The 20095-nt window shown below is 43.1% G+C and overlaps 1 protein-coding gene across 2 annotated transcripts; it reads left to right on the top strand.

The window, feature by feature from the left end:
- The first annotated feature begins 576 nt into the window (after positions 1 to 576).
- LOC139390041 (solute carrier family 2, facilitated glucose transporter member 11-like) lies at positions 577 to 17849 on the top strand. 2 transcript variants are annotated; one of them, XM_071137154.1, is made up of 12 exons: positions 577 to 662; positions 1710 to 1808; positions 2656 to 2816; positions 2987 to 3111; positions 3273 to 3402; positions 3516 to 3664; positions 4225 to 4412; positions 12974 to 13084; positions 15450 to 15551; positions 16221 to 16296; positions 16428 to 16555; positions 16973 to 17849. In XM_071137154.1, exons 1-12 carry the CDS (start codon positions 624 to 626, stop codon positions 17168 to 17170), a joined length of 1506 nt encoding a protein of 501 aa, XP_070993255.1. In that variant the 5' UTR covers positions 577 to 623; the 3' UTR covers positions 17171 to 17849. The 2 variants fall into 2 exon arrangements, with proteins under 2 accessions (XP_070993255.1, XP_070993254.1); XM_071137153.1 differs by lacking the exon at positions 577 to 662 and adding an exon at positions 970 to 1156.
- The last annotated feature ends 2246 nt before the right edge of the window (positions 17850 to 20095 follow it).

Here is a 20095-nt window from a genome sequence, read left to right as displayed (position 1 = left end):
CACTGTATACTGTAGGTCTAGTGAAAGGTCTGTAGTCCCTAGGGCTAGCTAGGCTCTATAGGCTATAGTCAATAAACTGAAGAAAGAGGTTTCAGTTTTTTTCCATTGTGAAAATTAATGTAGAAATGGAAATCATTGAAATTATAGCAATGGCATGTAGCCTATCCGGAAACAGTGGAATGACCATCCTGCTGACCAAGAAGGGGCTTATGAGCTTTTCTGGTCACTTGACTTCACAAACAATGAGGTCTTTATAATCAAAAAGGAAAATTGCCACACTGATGACCATAAAATAGGTCAAATCCAATAACTCAATATACCTCTTCTTCGTTTTTGTGCATGGTTTTCAAATAAGACCTGTGCTATACCTTTGAAATTGCACCTTTCATAGGCCTACTGATAGCACAGAGTAACCTAAAGGAATGCTGTCAAGAGTTCATTAAACACCTTCATACAAGTGATAATAACACAGCCTAGGCTACAATGGAATCATCACACCTACAACTAGTATGGGTGTGACCAGACCATAAATAGCCTAGGTTTAATCCATAAGTAGGCTGCAGTTGCTTTACTTGAATAAATAGTGCCTTTTTATTTGTTGGGCTCAATGAACGAAATTCAAAATGGATAGCAATGAAGTGTCTGCAGATTTAAAGAAAGAGGTAGGCCTTTTATTCATGTGAAAGGTAAAAATAGCCTACTGCTTGATGAAGATATCCGCACAAAATGTATTATCTGTAACCGATGTGTGATAGAGAAATGTGTTTCATGGCATATTTAATAGTTACTGTGTCTAAAGAGTGCAGAGTTTCCCACTCGTAAAAAAGAGAGAAGTCTGTAATGCAATGTTATGCTCCGATGAGGGGACACTGGGTCATCCAAGGAACAACTGATCAATTGTATTATCCTCACCATATTTACGGCGCAGCCCGACCACATCCTCGAAAGGCACTCCACTTGAGGATGAGTGGTCTACATTAGCCTAGGAGAGAGCAACTTTTGCACTTTGCCTTTGGCTAGACAGAAAAACCTGTGTACAATCTGAAGTTGGACATACTGTAAGATAAAACAAAAAGCAGGACTCAAAATGACTAAAGGAGATACGGAATATCAATTTTTGCTTGAAGGCAGCAAAGAAACAAAAAAGAAAATTAAGGTATGCATAATAATAATAATAATAATAATAATAATAATAATAATAATAATGAAGAAGAAGAAGTATTATTGCTATATTAGTAATAATAACAACAGTGATAACACATGTATTGTCATTATTATTATTGGTGTTGTTGTTATTATTATTATCATTAGTGTGAATTATAAGTTATATTTAATCAATGATAAATAATAAATACATGTATTATACTGCATATCTTGTTTTAAACTAACTAAGCCCACTGTTTTTGGTGTCCTTCACCTGCAAACAGGGACTCCAATTATTACAAAGTTATTTAAAGAACCCAATAGCCTATTTCATTGTCTACACTTGGCTATTGTAATTATTAACCTAAGCTAACATATATTTGATATGTATTTGTGCCTCATTTGAACGTCTAACAGCTATCTAATAGCAAAATATGACCGTGATTGGGCTACACCCGTGAGAGTTATCCTTTTTCTGTTCAATGCTGAAAGTTGAAAAGTACAGCACAGAATTTGAACGTATCATCTGATGCTAAACCACCAATTATGTGTGTTATTGGTTTCAGCGTCCGAACAAATCCCTTCTACTGGCAGTTTGTGCAGCTTGCATTGGAGGAACCTTTCAATATGGTTATAATATTTCAATCATCAATGCCCCCACCAAGGTAAGACATTATGGTCAATATGTGTCTACTTAAAAAAAAAGGGGGGGGGGGGGGGTCTGAAGTTGCTACATCCATTTTGGGACTTAATTAAGGATATGGACCTACTTATTCCTTAAGAATGTAACTTGTAAATGCCCCCTAGTTCAACTGCTGTACCCCATCACAACCCAAAATGTGAGATTATTTTATTCCAATGTTTGTAGACCAAGTAAATGTAAACACTGTATAGCCTTAAAACATGGTTTAAACTATCATTTGTATGTCGTGGATGGTCAGCCGTTGCATCAATAGCTATGTCTATGAATTTGAGCTCGGTTACATTTATCCAGACCCCTCCCTCAGCTTTTTACTGAAACAGTGGAGGGTTATTACATTTTGTCATTGTTTCAACCTGCAGATTGCTCCTTTAAGTTTAATATACTTAGATGGCTAAATAGAACATGTTTTGGTGTTATTGAATTCATGAGAAGATGATACTGACATCGGATAATCATTTGTAGTCTGTCCTCATTGAACCATGTCTGTGTGTTCAGAAAACAGTCCGTCTAAGCAGTCACACACAGCCCTGGAGGCTCCATGTAAATCTTAGGGCACATTTACAAGGGAATCATGACAACAGCAAAAAATAACACTTACGAGCATGTAACATGTAACCCTTTTGAGTAAAAAGAGATTCATTCTACCATGTCATTTCAGTATTGTGCAATTGCTGTGTGTTGGTACATTTCTCACACACATTCAGAGGTATAATACGTTCTTAAGTCATGCAAATTACGATTCCATTTCAGCAGTGAGCAGTGCATCTGCTTTTCAAGGCTATGTTGAGTTAGGGGTGCTTTTTTCCCAGTCTGTGCAGAATTTCATCAACCAAACCTGGCTGGAGCGCTATGATGAGGACATCTCAGAGCAATACCTCACTCTCCTGTGGTCCAACATCGTGTCCATTTTCACAATAGGAGGATTCATTGGAGCAACTATAGGTGGAACACTGGCCATTCGATTTGGGAGGTATAAAGAAGTATTTTGTTAATAATGGCTTGAATCCTCATTTGGATATTTGTGTTTACACATAGGCTATTACTGTTTTGGCAATAGCCATTAGACTGCATGCATTCTTTCCCGCCAAACAAGGCACTTTCAATACAAGTTTAATTAACGGCAATTATTCTGTGTCAAAGAAAGGGGACACTAATGATGAACAACGCATTTGCCTTACTGGCTGCTCTGTTGATGGGCCTGAGCTACCCCACTGGATTATTTGAACTGCTCATCGTTGGACGATTTTTCACAGGAGTAAATGCGGGTAAATATGTCAGTGCGTTAGTCAAGGGAAGTGTTGACATCAGTAGTTTGCAGTCTTTATTTCTTAGCTGGATGTGTTGAAAAATGTATATTTATTGAAGGTTTTGTCTTGTCTGTAAGTTAATGTGCCACACTTTGTTCTAATAATATGCTGATTGCCAGGTATCGGCATATGCGTTCAGCCACTGTATCTGGGGGAAATCGCCCCAAGGGCACTTCGTGGTGCCATGGCAATGGGGACTTCTATTTTCATCACCGGGGGCATCCTTACTGGACAGGTGATTGGGCTTAAGTAAGTTTAGATCATCCTGGACTATTGCCTACTAACTTCCAGAGTACTTTGAAATGAAGACTGCGCATAACGTATTGTGTAGGTTCCTATAATGAGTGTCTATGATCCTGCAGGGAGCTCCTCGGTAAAGAAGAACACTGGCCCATCCTGCTCTGCACCACCTGTATCCCAGCGTTCCTGCAGCTCCTCATACTGCCCTGGTTCCCAGAGAGCCCTCGCTACCTGTTGATCGACAGAGGGGATGACGTTGGATGTAGAAAAGGTATGTTCCAATCACATGGCAAAATATCTACCATAATATCTACCACATAAGGACTGACAACAGTCATCGTGCTGAAAACTATTGGGACAGAAAACAGTTGTTTTAGCGAAAAAGCAGGATCCAAGTCTGCAAACCTAAATTGTAACGTAACCTACGATCATTCATCTAAAAAAAGAGAGCCGACCTGTGTCACTCCATACCTGAACATTGATTTGACATGATGGAAAGTTTGGAGGGGGTGATGATTCTTCCTTTATCTGAGATTACGGGACGGGAAACATAAATTATACAAATCTTTCCCCTTGAGAGACATACTGGGTCAAGCACATGACTGCAGTGCATACTGTAACAGCAAGTTACACTGCGCATAGGCAATGTCTCTCATTAGTCACACAATCCTTGCTAATCAAATAAATACCTCTGTGTATCCCACTGTGTCTGTCTGGTTTGGTTTTGTTACGCTGGCTGGGTGGATTCCTGTTATGAGTGTGAGGGATAATAAATGAAGCGTGGAGTGGAAAGAGACCATGTGAGCTGTGTCTTGTGTTTCCTGTGGACAGCGATGAAGCAACTCCACGGCACGGATAACTTTGATCGCGAGCGGGAGGACATGGAGAGGGAGAGGGTCAGCGCCATTGGCATTAAACCCAAGAAGCCGTGGCAGCTGTTCATGGACCGCAGCCTCCGCTGGCAAGTCCTCACCATCATCCTGCTCAACGCTGCCCAGCAGCTCAACGGCATCAACGCTGTATGTTAGCAACAGACCACATTTCCACACATGACCCTATGTCCCCTCGGGGGTGCAACGTTTATCAGTATGAACTCAAATCAGAAGAAGTTGGTTTAAATGTACAATATTCCATTCACAGAATTCTCATGTTAAATTAATATACAGTACCTGCAGGACATACAGATTGTTATAGGGCATACACGGTGGCGGATCTAGCTTGTATGGCTCCCTGGGCGACCCCCCCCTCTTTTATTCTCTGTTCTGAACGTACTAGACGACCAGTTCTTTTAGCCTTTAGCCGTACCCTTATTCTACTCCTCCTCTGTTCCTTGGGTGATGTGTAGGTTAACACTTCCATTCCCCAGGCACTCTCATTTCTTGACTTCTGTAACCGTAAAAGCCTTGGTTTCATGCATGTTAACATTAGAAGCCTCCTCCCTAAGTTTGTTTTATTCACTGCCCTAGCACACTCTGCCAACCCGGATGTCCTAGCCGTGTCTGAATCCTGGCTTAGGAAGACCACCAAAAACCCTGAACTTTCCATCCCTAACTATAACATTTTCTGACAAGATAGAACTGCCAAAGGGGGCGAGTTCTGTCTTACTATCCAGGTCAGTGCCCAAACAATTTGAGCTTCTACTTTTAAAAGTCCACCTCTCCAGAAACAAGTCTCTTACCGTTGCCGCTTGCTATAGACCACCTGCCCCCAGCTGTGCCCTGGACACCATATGTGAATTGATTGCCCCCCATCTATCTTCAGAGCTCGTGCTGTTAGGTGACCTAAACTAGGACATGCTTAACACTCCGGCCATCCTACAATCTAAGCTTGATGCTCTCAATCTCACACAAATGATCAATGAACCCACCAGGTACAACCCCAAATCTGTAAACACGGGCACCCTCATAGATATCATCCTAACCAACCTGCCCTCCAAATACACCTCTGCTGTCTTCAACCAGGATCTCAGCGATCACTGCCTCATTGCCTGCGTCCGTAATGGGTCTGCGGTCAAGCAACTACCCCTCACCACTGTCAAACGCTCCCTAAAACACTTCAGCGAGCAGGCCTTTCTAATCGACCTGACCCGGGTATCCTGGAAGGATATAGACCTCATTCCGTCAGTAGAGGATGCCTGGTTATTATTTAAAAGTGCTTTCCTCACCATCTTAAATAAGCATGCCCCATTCAAAAAATGTAGTACCAGGAACAGATATAGCCCTTGTTTCACTCCAGACCTGACTGCCCTTGACCAGCACAAAAACATCCTGTGGCGTACTGCAGTAGCATCGAATAGCCCCGCGATATGCAACGTTTCAGGGAAGTTAGGAACCAATATACACAGGCAGTTAGGAAAGCAAAGGCTAGCTTTATCAAACATAAATTTGCATCCTGTAGCACTAACTCCAAAAATGTATGGGACACTGTAAAGTCCATGGGGAATAAGAGCACCTCCTCCCAGCTGCCCACTGCACTGAGGCTAGGAAACACTGTCACCAACGATAAATCCGCGATAATTGAGAATTTCAATAAGCATTTTTACACGGCTGGCCATGCTTTCCACCTGGCTACCCCTACCCCGGTCAACAGCCCTGCACCACTCACTGCAACTTGCCCAAGCCTCCCCCATTTCTCCTTCACCCAAAACCAGAAAACTGATGTTCTGATAGAGCTGCAAAATCTGGACCCCTACAAATCAAATCAAATCAAATTTATTTGTCACATACACATGGTTAGCAGATGTTAATGCGAGTGTAGCGAAATGCTTGTGCTTCTAGTTCCGACAATGCAGTAATAACCAACGAGTAATCTAACTAACAATTCCAAAACTACTACCTTATACACACAAGTGTAAAAGGATAAAGAATATGTACATAAAGATATATGAATGAGTGATGGTACAGAGCGGCATAGGCAAGATGCAGTAGATGGTATCGAGTACAGTATATACATATGAGATGAGTATGTAAACAAAGTGGCATAGTTTAAAGTGGCTAGTGATACATGTATTACATAAAGATGCATTAGATGATATAGAGTACAGTATATACGTATACATATGAGATGAATAATGTAGGGTATGTAAACATTATATTAAGTAGCATTGTTTAAAGTGGCTAGTGATATATTTTACATCAATTCCCATCCATTCCCATTATTAAAGTGGCTGGAGTTGAGTCGGTGTGTTGGCAGCAGCCACTCAATGTTAGTGGTGGCCGTTTAACAGTCTGATGGCCTTGAGATAGAAGCTGTTTTTCAGTCTCTCGGTCCCAGCTTTGATGCACCTGTACTGACCTCGCCTTCTGGATGATCGCGGGGTGAACAGGCAGTGGCTCGGGTGGTTGTTGACCTTGATGATCTTTATGGCCTTCCTGTGACATCGGGTGGTGTAGGTGTCCTGGAGGGCAGGTAGTTTGCCCCCGGTGATGCGTTGTGCAGACCTCACTACCCTCTGGAGAGCCTTACGGTTGTGGGCGGGGCAGTTGCCGTACCAGGCGGTGATACAGCCCGACAGGATGCTCTCGATTGTGCATTTGTAGAAGTTTGTGAGTGCTTTTGGTGACAAGCCAAATTTCTTCAGCCTCCTGAGGTTGAAGAGGCGCTGCTGCGCCTTCTTCACGATGCTGTCTGTGTGGGTGAACCAATTCAGTTTGTCTGTGATGTGTACACCGAGGAACTTAAAACTTACTACCCTCTCCACTACTGTCCCATCGATGTGGATAGGGGGGTGTTCCCTCTGCTGTTTCCTGAAGTCCACAATCATCTCCTTAGTTTTGTTGACGTTGAGTGTGAGGTTATTTTCCTGACACCACACTCCGAGGGCCCTCACCTCCTCCCTGTACGCCGTCTCGTCGTTGTTGGTAATCAAGCCTACCACTGTTGTGTCGTCCGCAAACTTGATGATTGAGTTGGAGGCGTGCGTGGCCACGCAGTTGTGGGTGAACAGGGAGTACAGGAGAGGGCTCAGAACGCACCCTTGTGGGGCCCCAGTGTTGAGGATCAGCGAGGTGGAGATGTTGTTATCTATCCTCACCACCTGGGGGCGGCCAGTCAGGAAGTCCAGTACCCAGTTGCACAGGGCGGGGTCGAGACCCAGGGTCTCGAGCTTGATGACGAGTTTGGAGGGTACTATGGTGTTAAATGCTGAGCTGTAGATGAACAGAATTCTCACATAGGTATTCCTCTTGTCCAGATGGGTTAGGGCAGTGTGCAGTGTGGTTGAGATTGCATCGTCTGTGGACCTATTTGGGCGGTAAGCAAATTGGAGTGGGTCTAGGGTGTCAGGTTGGGTGGAGGTGATATGGTCCTTGACTAGTCTCTCAAAGCACTTCATGATGACGGAAGTTAGTGCTACGGGGCGGTAGTCGTTTAACTCAGTTACCTTAGATTTCTTGGGAACAGGAACAATGGTGGCCCTCTTGAAGCATGTGGGAACAGCAGACTGGGATAAGGATTGATTGAATATGTCCGTAAACACACCAGCCAGCTGGTCTGCGCATGCTCTGAGGGCGCGGCTGAGGATGCCGTCTGGGCCTGCAGCCTTGCGAGGGTTAACACGTTTAAATGTTTTACTCACCTCGGCTGCAGTGAAGGAGAGTCCGCATGTTTTGGTTGCGGGCCGTGTCAGTGGCACTGTATTGTCCTCAAAGCGGGCAAAAAAGTTATTTAGTCTGCCTGGGAGCAAGGCATCCTGGTCCGTGACTGGGCTGGTTTTCTTTTTGTAATCCGTGATTGACTGTAGACCCTGCCACATACCTCTTGTGTCTGAGCCGTTGAATTGCGATTCTACTTTGTCTCTATACTGACACTTAGCTTGTTTGATTGCCTTGCGGAGGGAATAGCTACACTGTTTGTATTCGGTCATGTTTCCGGTCACCTTGCCCTGATTAAAAGCAGTGGTTCGCGCTTTCAGTTTCAAGCGAATGCTGCCATCAATCCACGGTTTCTGGTTTGGGAATGTTTTAATCGCTGCTATGGGAACGACATCTTCAACGCACGTTCTAATGACCTTGCTCACCGAATCAGCGTATTCGTCAATGTTGTTGTTTGACGCAATACGAAACATATCCCAGTCCACGTGATGGAAGCAGTCTTGGAGCGTGGAATCAGATTGGTCGGACCAGCGTTGAACAGACCTCAGTGCGGGAGCTTCTTGTTTTAGCTTCTGGCTGCAGGCAGGGAGCAACAAAATGGAGTCGTGGTCAGCTTTTCCGAAAGGAGGGCGGGGGAGGGCCTTATATGCGTCGCGGAAGTTAGAATAGCAATGATCCAAGGTTTTACCAGCCATGGTTGCGCAATCAATATGCTGATACAATTTAGGGAGTCTTGTTTTCAGATTAGCCTTGTTAAAATCCCCAGCTACAATGAATGCAGCCTCAGGATATGTGGATTCCAGTTTGCAAAGAGTCAAATAAAGTTTGTTCAGAGCCATCGATGTGTCTGCTTGGGGGGGAATATATACGGCTGTGATTATAATCGAAGAGAATTCCCTTGGTAGATAATGCGGTCGACATTTGATTGTGAGGATTTCTAAATCAGGTGAACAGAAGGACTTGAGTTCCTGTATGTTGTTGTGACCACACCATGTCTCGTTAACCATAAAGCCCCTCTTCTTACCAGAAAGATGTTTGTTTCTGTCGGCGCGATGCGTGGAGAAACCAGCTGGCTGCACCAACTCTGATAGCGTCTCTCGAGTGAGCCATGTTTCCGTGAAGCAAAGAACGTTACAGTCTCTGATGTCCCTCTGTAATTCTACCCTTGCTCGGATTTCATCAACCTTGTTGTCAAGAGACTGGACATTGGCGAGAAGTATGCTAGGGAGTGTTGCGCGATGTGCCCGTCTCCGGAGTCTGACCAGAAGACCGCTTCGTTTCCCTCTTTTACGAAGTCGTTGTTTTGGGTCGCCGGCTGGGATCCATTCCGTTGTCCTAGGTGAAAGGCAGAACACAGGATCCGCTTTGCGAAAGTGCTATTCTTGGTCGTACTGATGGTGAGTTGACGCTGCTCTTATATTCAGTAAGGGCTAGACAAGCTGAAATTGTTGTAATCCCTATTACTAGCTTGTTCAACCTATCGTCCGAGATCCCCAAAGATTGGAAAGCTGCCGTGGTCATCCCCCTCTACAAAGGGGGAGACCCTCTTGACCCAAACTGCTACAGACCTATATCTATCCTACCCTGCCTTTCTAAGTTCTTCGAAAGCAGACAGTTCACCGACCATTTAGAATCCCACCGTACCTTCTCCACTATGCAATCTGGTTTCCGAGCTGGTCATGGGTTCACCTCAAGCCACGCTCAAGGTCCTAAACGATATCATAACCACCAAGACACAATACTGTGCAGCTGTATTCATCGACCTGGCCAAGGCTTTCGTCTCTGTCATTCTTATCGGCAGACTCAACAGCCTTGGTTTCTCAAATGACTGCCTCGCCTGGTTCACCAACTACTTCTCTGACAGAGTTCAGTGTGTCAAATCGGAGGGCCTGTTGTCCGGACCTCTGGCAGGCTCTATGGGGGTGCCACAGGGTTCAATTCTCAGGCCAACTCTTTTCTCTGTATACATCAATGATGTTGCTCTCGCTGCTGGTGATTCTCTGATCCACCTCTACGCAGACGACACCACTCTGTATACTTCTGGCCCTTCTTTGGACATTGTGTTAACTAACCTCCAGACAAGCTTCAATGCCATACAACTCTCCTTCCGTGGCCTCCAACTGCTCTTAAATGCAAGCAAAACTAAATGCATGCTCTTCAACCGATCGCTGCCCACACCTACCCAGCCATCCAGCATCACTACTCTGGACGGTTAGACTGTAAACTCTCCTTCCAGACTCACATTAAACATCTCCAATCCAAAATTAAATCTAGAATCAGCTTCTATTTCGCAACAAAGCATCCTTCACTCATGCTGCCAAACATACCCTAGTAAAACTGACTATCCTACTGATCCTTGACTTCGCCAATGTCATTTACAAAATAGCCTCCAACACTCTACTCAGTAAATTGGATGCAGTCTATCACAGTGCCATCCGTATTGTCACCAAAGCCCCATATACTACCCACCACTGCGACCTGTATGCTCTGGTTTGCTGGCCCTTGCTTCATATCCGTCGCCAAACCCACTGGCTCCAGGTCATCAATAAGTCGTTGCTAGGCAAAGCCCTGTCTTATCTCAGCTCACTGGTCACCATAGCAGAACCCAACCGCAGCACGCGCTCCAGCAGGTACAATTCCCTGGTCACCCCCAAAGCCAATTCCTCCTTCGGCCGCCTTTCCTTCCAGTTCTCTGCTGCCAATGACTGGAACGAACTTCAAAAATCACTGAAGCTGGAGATATATCTCCCTCTCTAGCTTTAAGCACCAGCTGTCAGAGCAGCTCACAGATCACTGCACCTGTACACAGCCAATCCAACTAGCCTATCCATCACCATAGTGCTTCTACACCTGCATTGCTTGCTGTTTGGGGTTTTAGGCTGGGTTTCTGTACAGCACTTTGAGATATCAGCTGATGTAAGAAGGTCTATAAAATACATTTGATTTGATATTGTTATATATTTCATTTATTTTGCTCCTTTGCGCCCCAGTACCGCTACTTGCACACTCATCTTCTGCACATCTATCACCCCAGTGTTTAATTTGCCATACTGTAATAATTTTGCCACTATGGCCTATTTATTGCCTCACTCATCTCATTTGCACACACAGTATATAGACTTTCTCTATTCTATTATTGACTGTATGTTTGTTTATTCCATGTGTAACTCTGTGTTGTTGTTTGTGTCGCGCTGCTTTGCTTTATCTTGGCCAGGTCACAGTTGTAAATGAGAACTTGTTCTCAACTAGCCTACCTGGTTAAATAAAGGTGAAATAAAATAAATTAATTAAATAAAAAAAGTTGGTTAGGACATCTACTTTGTGGTACCTTCAGATGTCACACAAAGTAGATTATGACACACAAAGTAGATTATTTCACTTAATTTTTTCACATCATTCACTCTATCACAATTCCAGTGGGTCAGAAGTTTACATACACTAAGTTGACTGTGACTTTAAACAGCTTGGAAAATTGCAGAAAATTATGTCATGGCTTTAGAAGCTTCTGATAGGCTAATTGACATCATTTGAGTCAATTGGAGGAGTATATGTGTATGTATTTCAAAGCCTACCTTCAAACTCAGTGCCTCTTTGCTTGAAATCATGGGAAAATCAAAAGAAATCAGCCAAGACCTGAATTGTAGACCTCTACAAGTCTGGTTCATCCTTGGGAGCAATTTCCAAACGCCTGAAGGTACCACGTTCATCTGTACAAACAATAGTACGCAAGTATAAACACCATTGGACCACGCAGCCGTCATACCGCTCAGGAAGGAGACACGTTCTGTCTCCTAGAGATGAACGTACTTTGGTGCGAAAAGTGCAAATCAATCCCAGAACAACAGCAAAGGACCTTGTGAAGATGCTGGAGGAAACAGGTACAAAAGTATCTATATCCACAGTAAAATTAGTCCTATATCGACATAACCTGATAGGCCGCTCAGCAAGGAAGAAGCCACTGCTCCAAAACGGCCATAAAAAAACAGGCTATGGTTTGCAACTGCACATGGGGACAAAGATCATGATCTTTGGTGAAATGTCCTCTGGTCTGAGGACTGCGGTGGCAACATCATGTTGTGGTGGTGCTTTGCTGCAGGAGGGACTGGTGCACTTCACGAAATAGATGGCATCATGAGGAATGGAAAATGATGTGGATATATTGAAGAAACATCTCAAGACGTCAGTCAGGAAGTTAAAGCTTGGTCGCAAATGGGTCTTCCAAATGGACAATGACCCCAAGCGTACTTCCAAAGTTGTGGCAAAATGGCTTAAGGACAACAAAGTCAAGGTATTGGAGTGGCCATCACAAAGCCCTGACCTCAATCCTTTAGAAAATTTGTGGGCAGAACTGAAAAAGCGTGTGCGAGCAAGGAGGCCTATAAACCTGACTCAGTTACACCAGCTCTGTCAAGAGGAATGGGCCAAAAATCACCCAACTTATTGTGGGAACTTGTTGAAAGTCCACCCGAAACATTTGACCCAAGTTAAACAATTTAAAGGCAATGCTACAAAATACTAATTGACTGTATGTAAACTTCTGACCCGCTGGGAATGTGATGAAAGACATAAAAGCTGAAATAAACCATTCTCTTTACTATTATTCTGACATTTCACATTCTTAATATAAAGTGGTGATTCTAACTGACCTAAGACAGGGAATTTTTACTAGGATTAAATGTCAGGAATTGTGAAAGACTGAGTTTAAATGTATTTGGCTAAGGTGTATGTAAACTTCCGACTTCAACTGTGATATGATATGTAATACACCAGGTATAGGCAACTGGCTGCCGCCCCCCTTTTGTAGGCGGATCAACTCCCCCCAACAAAATTTTACTTAGGGCCCCAAAAGGCTAGGGCTCGTTCTGACTGCATGATGAGTTCAGATTTGAGCTCACCCCCATCAAACTTGTCCATCCCTGTTATACACTATAGGGTATAATGTGAAGGACCGGGGTTTCATTTGTTTTCTATTACTCTCTCTCTTGCAGATTTATTTTTATACAGATTATGTGTTTGAGGAGGCCGGAATTCCAGATGTCAACATACCCTACGTAACTGTGGGCACAGGAGCCTGTGAATGCCTCACTGCCCTTACCTGTGTGAGTGTCAACTATTGGTCATAGTACATACAGTACCATTTAACAGTAGGTAGTTTTTCATAGTTTTTCTTTATTTTTACTATTTTCTACATTGTATTATAATAGTGAAGACATCAAAACTATGAAATAACACATATGGAATCATGTAGTAACCAAAAACGTGTTAAACAAATCAAAACATATTTGGGATTTTAGATTCTTCAAAGTAGCCACCTTTTGCCTTGATGACAGCTTTGCACACTCTTTGCATTCTCTCAACCAGCTTGATGAGGTATTCACCTGGAATGCTTTTCCAACAGTCTTGAAGGAGTTCCCACATGCTGAGCACTTGTTGGCTGCTTTTCCTTAACTCTGCGGTCCAACTCATCCCAAACCATCTCAATTGGGTTGAGGTTGGGTGATTGTGGAGTCCAGGTCATCTGATGCAGCACTCCATCACTCTCCTTCTTGGCCAAATAGCCCTTACACAGCCTGGAGGTGTGTTTGGGTCATTGTCCTGTTGAAAAACAAATGATAGTCCAACTAAGTGCAAACCAGATTGGATGGTGTATCGCTGCAGAATGCTGTGGTAGCCTTGCTGGTTTTGTGTGCCTTGAATTCTAAATAAATCACAGACAGTGTCACCAGCAAAGCACCCCCACACCATCACACCTCCTCCTCCATGCTTCATGGTGGAAGCACACACACAGTTGGAACCAAAAATCTCAAATTTGGACTCATCAGACCAAAGGACAAATTTCCACCGGTCTAATGTCCATTGCTTGTGTTTCTTGGCCCGAGCAAGTCTCTTCTTCTTATTGGTGTCCTTTAGTAGTGGTTTCTTTGCAGCAAGTCAACCATGAAGGCCTGATTCACGCAGTCTCATCTGAACAGTTGATGTTGAGATGTGTCTGTTACTTGAACTCTGTGAAGCATTTATTTGGGCTGCAATTTCTGAGGCTGGTAACTCTACTGAACTTATCCTCTGGGTCTTCCTTTCCTGTGGTGGTCCTCATGAGAGCCAGTTTCACCATAGTGCTTGATGGTTTTTGTGACTGCACTTGAAGAAACTTTCAAAGGATTTGACATTTTTCAGATTGACTGACCTTCATGTCTTAAAGTAATGATGGACTGTTGTTTCTCTTTGCTTATTTGAGCTGTTCTTGCTACAATATGGACTTGGTCTGTTACCAAATAGGGCTATCTTCTGTATACCACCCCTACCTTGTCACAACTGATTGGCTCAAACGCATTACTTAATTAACTTTTAAACAAGGCACACCTGTTAATTTAAATGCATTCCAGGTGACTACTTGTCACATATACTGTCCCTCATGCTCATGATGGCACACACCTGTCACCATCGTTACACTCACCAGCGCATCATCAGACTCACCTGGACTCCATCACCTCCTTGATTACCTTCCCTACATATGTCACTCCCTTTGGTTCCTTCCCCAGGTGTTATTATTTCAGTTTCATGTCTGTGTGCTCTTCGTGTTTCTTGTTTTGTATTATGTTCCATTTATTAAATATTCACTCCCTGTAATTGCTTCGCGACTCTCAGCGCACTCGTTACACTACCTCATGAAGCTGGTTGAGAGAATGTCAAGTGTGCAAAGCTGTCATCAAGGCAAAGGGTGGCTACTTTGAAGAGTTTCAAATATAAAATATATTTAGATTTGTTTAACACTTTTTTTTGGTTATTACATGATTCCATATGTGTTATTTCATAGTTTTGATGTCTTCACTACTATTCTACAATGTAGAAAATAGTCCAAATAAAGAAGAATCCTGGAATGAGTAGGTGTGTCAACTTTTGACTGGTACTGTATATTTCCAAGTATTTAGTAGCATGCATGGAGTCCATCGTAGAGCGGAAATGTCATACAACCCCATGCCTCTGCATGGATTTCTGAGTCTTTTAGAATCTTCGTTAATGACTGATCGCTAATTTCATCATGTTATGCTGGTATGACAGTACTGTTCTCATTGAATGCTCTGCTATGATTTACGTTACTATTCATCGAGTGGATTAACATATTTAAGATGTGTTGAATACAGCTGTAGGATCTTAATCCTGCAGCAACAGGAAATGTGAATTATGTGGATTTATAATTCATGGACAGTTTTGTAGGAGTTGATACATTTTTCGTAAGGGAAAATCAAGTCTTAAATTTTAAAGTCGAAATTACAAACTTCAGAAGCCTTTAAAACCCTCAAATACACTACAAGTTTTAAATGTCCTGTATTAAAGGAAAATGATCTTGCAACAGGTTAATCAAATTAATATCCTACATCTGTAGGTTATTTTAACTCCGATCTTATATTTCTCCACATTCTTATTCTTCTGCTGGTATGCCATATGAGATGCTGTGTCTTTCAGGGCATGCTGATCGAAACTCTGGGACGAAAGGTGCTTATCATCGGAGGGTACACCCTAATGGCTTTCTGGTGCATTTGCTTCACTCTGACCCTCACCTTCCAAGTAAAGTATCTTTGATCTAACAATTCCATTTCAGTCTCTTATTAATCAGAATAAGAGACCCGTGTTGCACTTAAGTTATGGTTGATTAAACCAACCCTTAAAAAGGTCCAATGTCGCCATTTGTATCTCAATATCAAATCATTTCTGGGTAACAAGCCCCAGTGCAGTCAAAAATGTGATTTTCCTGTGTTTTATATATATTTCCACACTATGAGGTTGGAATAATACGGTGACATTTGAAAAATGAGGATAATGAATGCCCTTTTGGTGTAAGAGTCGTTTGAAAAGACCGCCTGAAATGTTAGGCTGTTTTGGTGGAATGGAGTTTAGGCCTGCCTGGTCACATCACCCGGCAGTAAATTAGTTAATAGACCAATACAAAAGAAAGTTCAAAACCTCTCTGCCAATAACAGATAGTTTTCAGTTTTCCACTCCACACTCTCAGACAGTCCTAGCAAAATTATTGCTTTAGAAATTGCTCTATGCTAAGAAGCTATTTTTGTTTCTTTTTGACAATTGCAATTGAAAACAATCACAGTAAGGTACTTAATTGTTACCCATAAAGGATTTGATATTGAGATAAAAATGGCTGCACTGTGCCTTTGGCTGGCCACTTTGAGAGCACTAGTTTTCTATGATTGAATTGTTGTCTTCTTTCGTTGAACGCAGGGAGCAGGCGTATGGATGCCTTATCTTAGCATGGGATGCGTCTTTGCTTTCATACTCAGCTTTGGCTTGGGGCCAGGTAACCGACAGAACTTACTTATCGCTCATTTATGCCAGTATTGCCAAACTTTGGGTGATCTGGCAACAATATTATTATCTGATTATAAATGTATTTGAAACTAACACTATACCTTCGCTTTGTCCTTGGAGGTGGGGTGACAAACATCTTGACCACCGAGTTATTCACACAAACCAGTCGGCCTGCCGCGTACATGATCGGAGGGTCCGTGAACTGGCTCAGCTTCTTCGTCATTGGCATGGTGTTTCCATTTATTGTGGTAGGTTCCAAGTGTTTGCATCCGTGGTACTTAACCTTTAAATGAAGGAGTATGGTTAGTGTCGCAGCGGTCTAAGGCACTGCATCTCAGTGCAAGAGGCGTCACTACAGTCCCTGGTTCGAATCCAGGCTGCATCACACCCGGCCATGATTAGGAGTCCCATAGGGCGGCGCACAATTGGCCCAGCGTCATCCGGGTATGGCCAGGGTAGGCTGTCATTGTAAATAAGAATTTGTTCTTAACTGACTTGCCTAGTTAAATAAAGGTTAAATAAAAAAGACAAATACATTGTGTAACAGTAGGTTATACAATACTAGAGTAGTTTGATCCGTACTGTCGATTGATATAAAATTAGGAGAGATGGCTGTTTTGAGAGCTGGTTCTAGATGGGTTTGTTCTGCTCTTTTACCTCCACAGACTAAGTTGCAGCAGTACTGTTTCCTGGTGTTCTTGGTGATATCTGTCTTGGTGGCTGTATACATATTCCTGGTAGTCCCTGAGACCAAGAACAAAACCTTCCTGGAGATCCATACCGAGTTCCAGTCCGGAGATAAGAGGAAGGCTTCAAACGCAGATGACGGCCCAAGGACAACATTGTTGTCAACCCCTCTGTGAAACACAGCTCCCGTGTTTGCTGAAAGGACTTGTCAAACTTGTACCACATTACTTATTATTCAACAACTGGCAGTGCTATGAATATCTCATTGCCATATTGATACAAAGTTCCAGAATATGTGTTCTTTGTCAGGGATTGTGAAGTGTAGACATTATAGTAATTGGAACACAGGTAACAACAAAATTAACTAGGTACTGTTAAAGGGATACTCTGGGATGTTGGCAATGAGGCCGTTTATCTACTTCCCCAGAGTCAGATGAACTCGGGGGTACCATTTTTATGTGTCTGTGTGCAGTTTAACGGAAATTGCTAACTAGTGCTAGCGTAATTGCTAAAAAAACGTTAGCGCAATGACTTAAAGTCTATGGGTATCTGCTAGCAGATACCATAGACTTCCAGACATTATGCTAATCCAGAAATTATGCTAATCTGACTCTGGGGAAGTAGATAAAAGGTCTCAAAGCCAAAATCCTTAAGTATCCCTTTAATGTTGCTGATAAGTCCAGATCAATGATTTATATACAGTATGCATGAGATGTACATTTGACATTTTATTCATTTAGCGGACACTCTTATTCAGAGCGATTTACAGTTAGTGTATTTTCCTCAATAATGTAGCTATCAGCAAAGTCAGAGCTAGTAAGGGGGAAAAAAGTAGTGTAAGTATTTGTTCACAAAAGGCTGTTTTTGGGGGGGGAGGGGGGTGTCGGGGTGAGAGGGTCGGTGCTGTAGGATTATTTAAGATATTCTTCGAAGAGGTAGGGTTTTAGATGTTTTCTAACGATGGACAGAGACTACTGTCATAGCTTCAGGGGGAAGCTGGTTCCACCTTTGGGGTGCCAGGACAGAGAAGAGTAGAATGGTCTTGTAGTGGATGCGAGCTTCGACTGGAAGCCAGGGGAGTCTGTGGAGGAGCAGGGTGACATGGAAGAACTTTGGAAGGTTGAACACCAGGCGGGCTGCAGCGTTCTGGATAAGTTGCAGGGGTTTGATGGCACAAGCAGGGAGCCAACCAACAGCTAGTTGCAGTAGTCCAGATGGGAGATGACAAGTGCCTGGATTAGGACCTGCACCACTTCCTGTGTGAAGTAGGGTCGTACTCTATGGCCGTTATAGAGCATGAATCTACAGGAGTGAGTCACTGCTTTGATGTTTGCAGAGAACGAAAGGGTGTTGTCCAGTGTCCCACCAAGGTTCTTTGCACTCTTGGAGGGAGTCAAGCGTGATGGAGAGGACTTGGAGCGGGCAGGCCATCCCCGGGAGGAAGAGCAGCTCCATCTTGTCGAGGTTGAGCTTGAGGTGGTGGGCCAACATCCAAGCTGAGATATCGGCCAGGCTTGCAGAGATGCGTGTCGCCACCTGGGTGTCATGAGAAGGAGAGTAGTAGCTCAGTGTCATCCGCATAGCAATGATAGAGAGACCATTTGAGGATATGACAGAGCCGAGTTACTTAGTTTATAGTGAGAAAAGGAAAGGGCCTAGAACCGAGCCCTTTGGACACCAGTTGTGAGTATGTGGTGAAAACACAGATCCTCCACACGAGCGGGCAGGTTGTTGGGCGGTCCAGGGAGGAAAGAAAGCGGTCAAGGTGTAGGGTAGCTCTATATGTGTGGGACCATTGGACTCAATAGGCTGAGTAAATGAGGAGTGGATGTCGTCAACCTTCTTTTCAAAGTGGTTAACAAAGTCGTCCGCGGAGAGGGAGGAAGAAGGGGGAGGGGTGGAGGATTAAGGAGGGAGGAGAAGGTGGAAAGTAGTTTCCTAGTGTTAGAGGCAAAAGCTTGAAATTTAGAGTGATAGAAAGTGGCTTTAGCAGCGGGTACAGAGGAAGAGAAGGTAGAAAAGAGGGAATGAAAGGATGATAGGTCCTCCAGAAGTTTAATTTTCCTCCATTTCTGCTCAGCTGCCCACAGCCCTGTTCTATAAGCTCGCAATGAGTTACTCAGTTACTCATCCTCTCTTTCCTTCCTCGAATAACTCTGAAGATGAACTCGGCAGAACCATCTTAGTTTTGCGACGTGACCACCGCTGACACAACCATCGCTGTCACACCCGCCACTGACACGACTGCCGCTGAGGAAACAAATGGCTGATAGGGGACGCTGTTTTGAAGCCAACTCCATCTTGGCACTCCCCCACCATTGTACAAAATATTTTAGAGGCTATATAAATGCATTTATTAATGTCTACATTTGTTTTTTCCATGTTTATTCTATTAGGCCCAGTAGTCGAAAACGTGATTTTCCTGTGTTTTACATATTTTTCCACACTATGATGTTTGAATAATTCAGGGTAAAGAGGAAGGAAAATTCCATAACGGGTATAGATACAAATAAAATAAGTTACTACAGAAATTGAGGGATACATTTTATATTGAAAATACAGATGGAGATATATATTCCATGTGAATTAAAACAAGAAACCTAATATATTCCTTGTCAATTAAAACAAGAAACTGATGCACCCCATGCTCAGTCTGTGCTTCATGCTTGCTGCTATATATACAGACATTTGCAAAGCTGTGATCTCAACTGATATCTCACAAACTAATGGTCAATTTTCGTAAAAGTACATTCTGAGAATGAGCCCCGTCCTGTTCATGCATACCTACCGCACTGACAAAAGTCAACCTGCAAGTACGTCACAGCTAAAGATGGTAAAGTACAAGCTGAATGACTACCAGTCGGCAGGGTACTTTCTGCCATGTGCCCGGAAACTCTCCCCTAGGTCGTTCCTGGAAAAACTTAGTTCTCATTTAAAAGCCTAGTAATCACGCCTTTGTAATATTCGCATGGCGTTATCACGTAAATTCATTATCTAGGTTAAAGTAAATATAAAATTTTAACTGACGGTGTAAAACTTTAAGAATGTTGTTGTTTTTACAGCCATAATGTAAACTTTAAAAAACGGAGCATGAACTACAA

The sequence above is a fragment of the Oncorhynchus clarkii genome, chromosome 30 (assembly GCF_045791955.1).
Source record: "Oncorhynchus clarkii lewisi isolate Uvic-CL-2024 chromosome 30, UVic_Ocla_1.0, whole genome shotgun sequence".
NCBI classification, from domain to species: domain Eukaryota; kingdom Metazoa; phylum Chordata; class Actinopteri; order Salmoniformes; family Salmonidae; genus Oncorhynchus; species Oncorhynchus clarkii.
The sequence above is the reverse complement of the archived record's forward strand: the minus strand, read 5'-3'. Positions and strand labels throughout refer to the sequence as shown.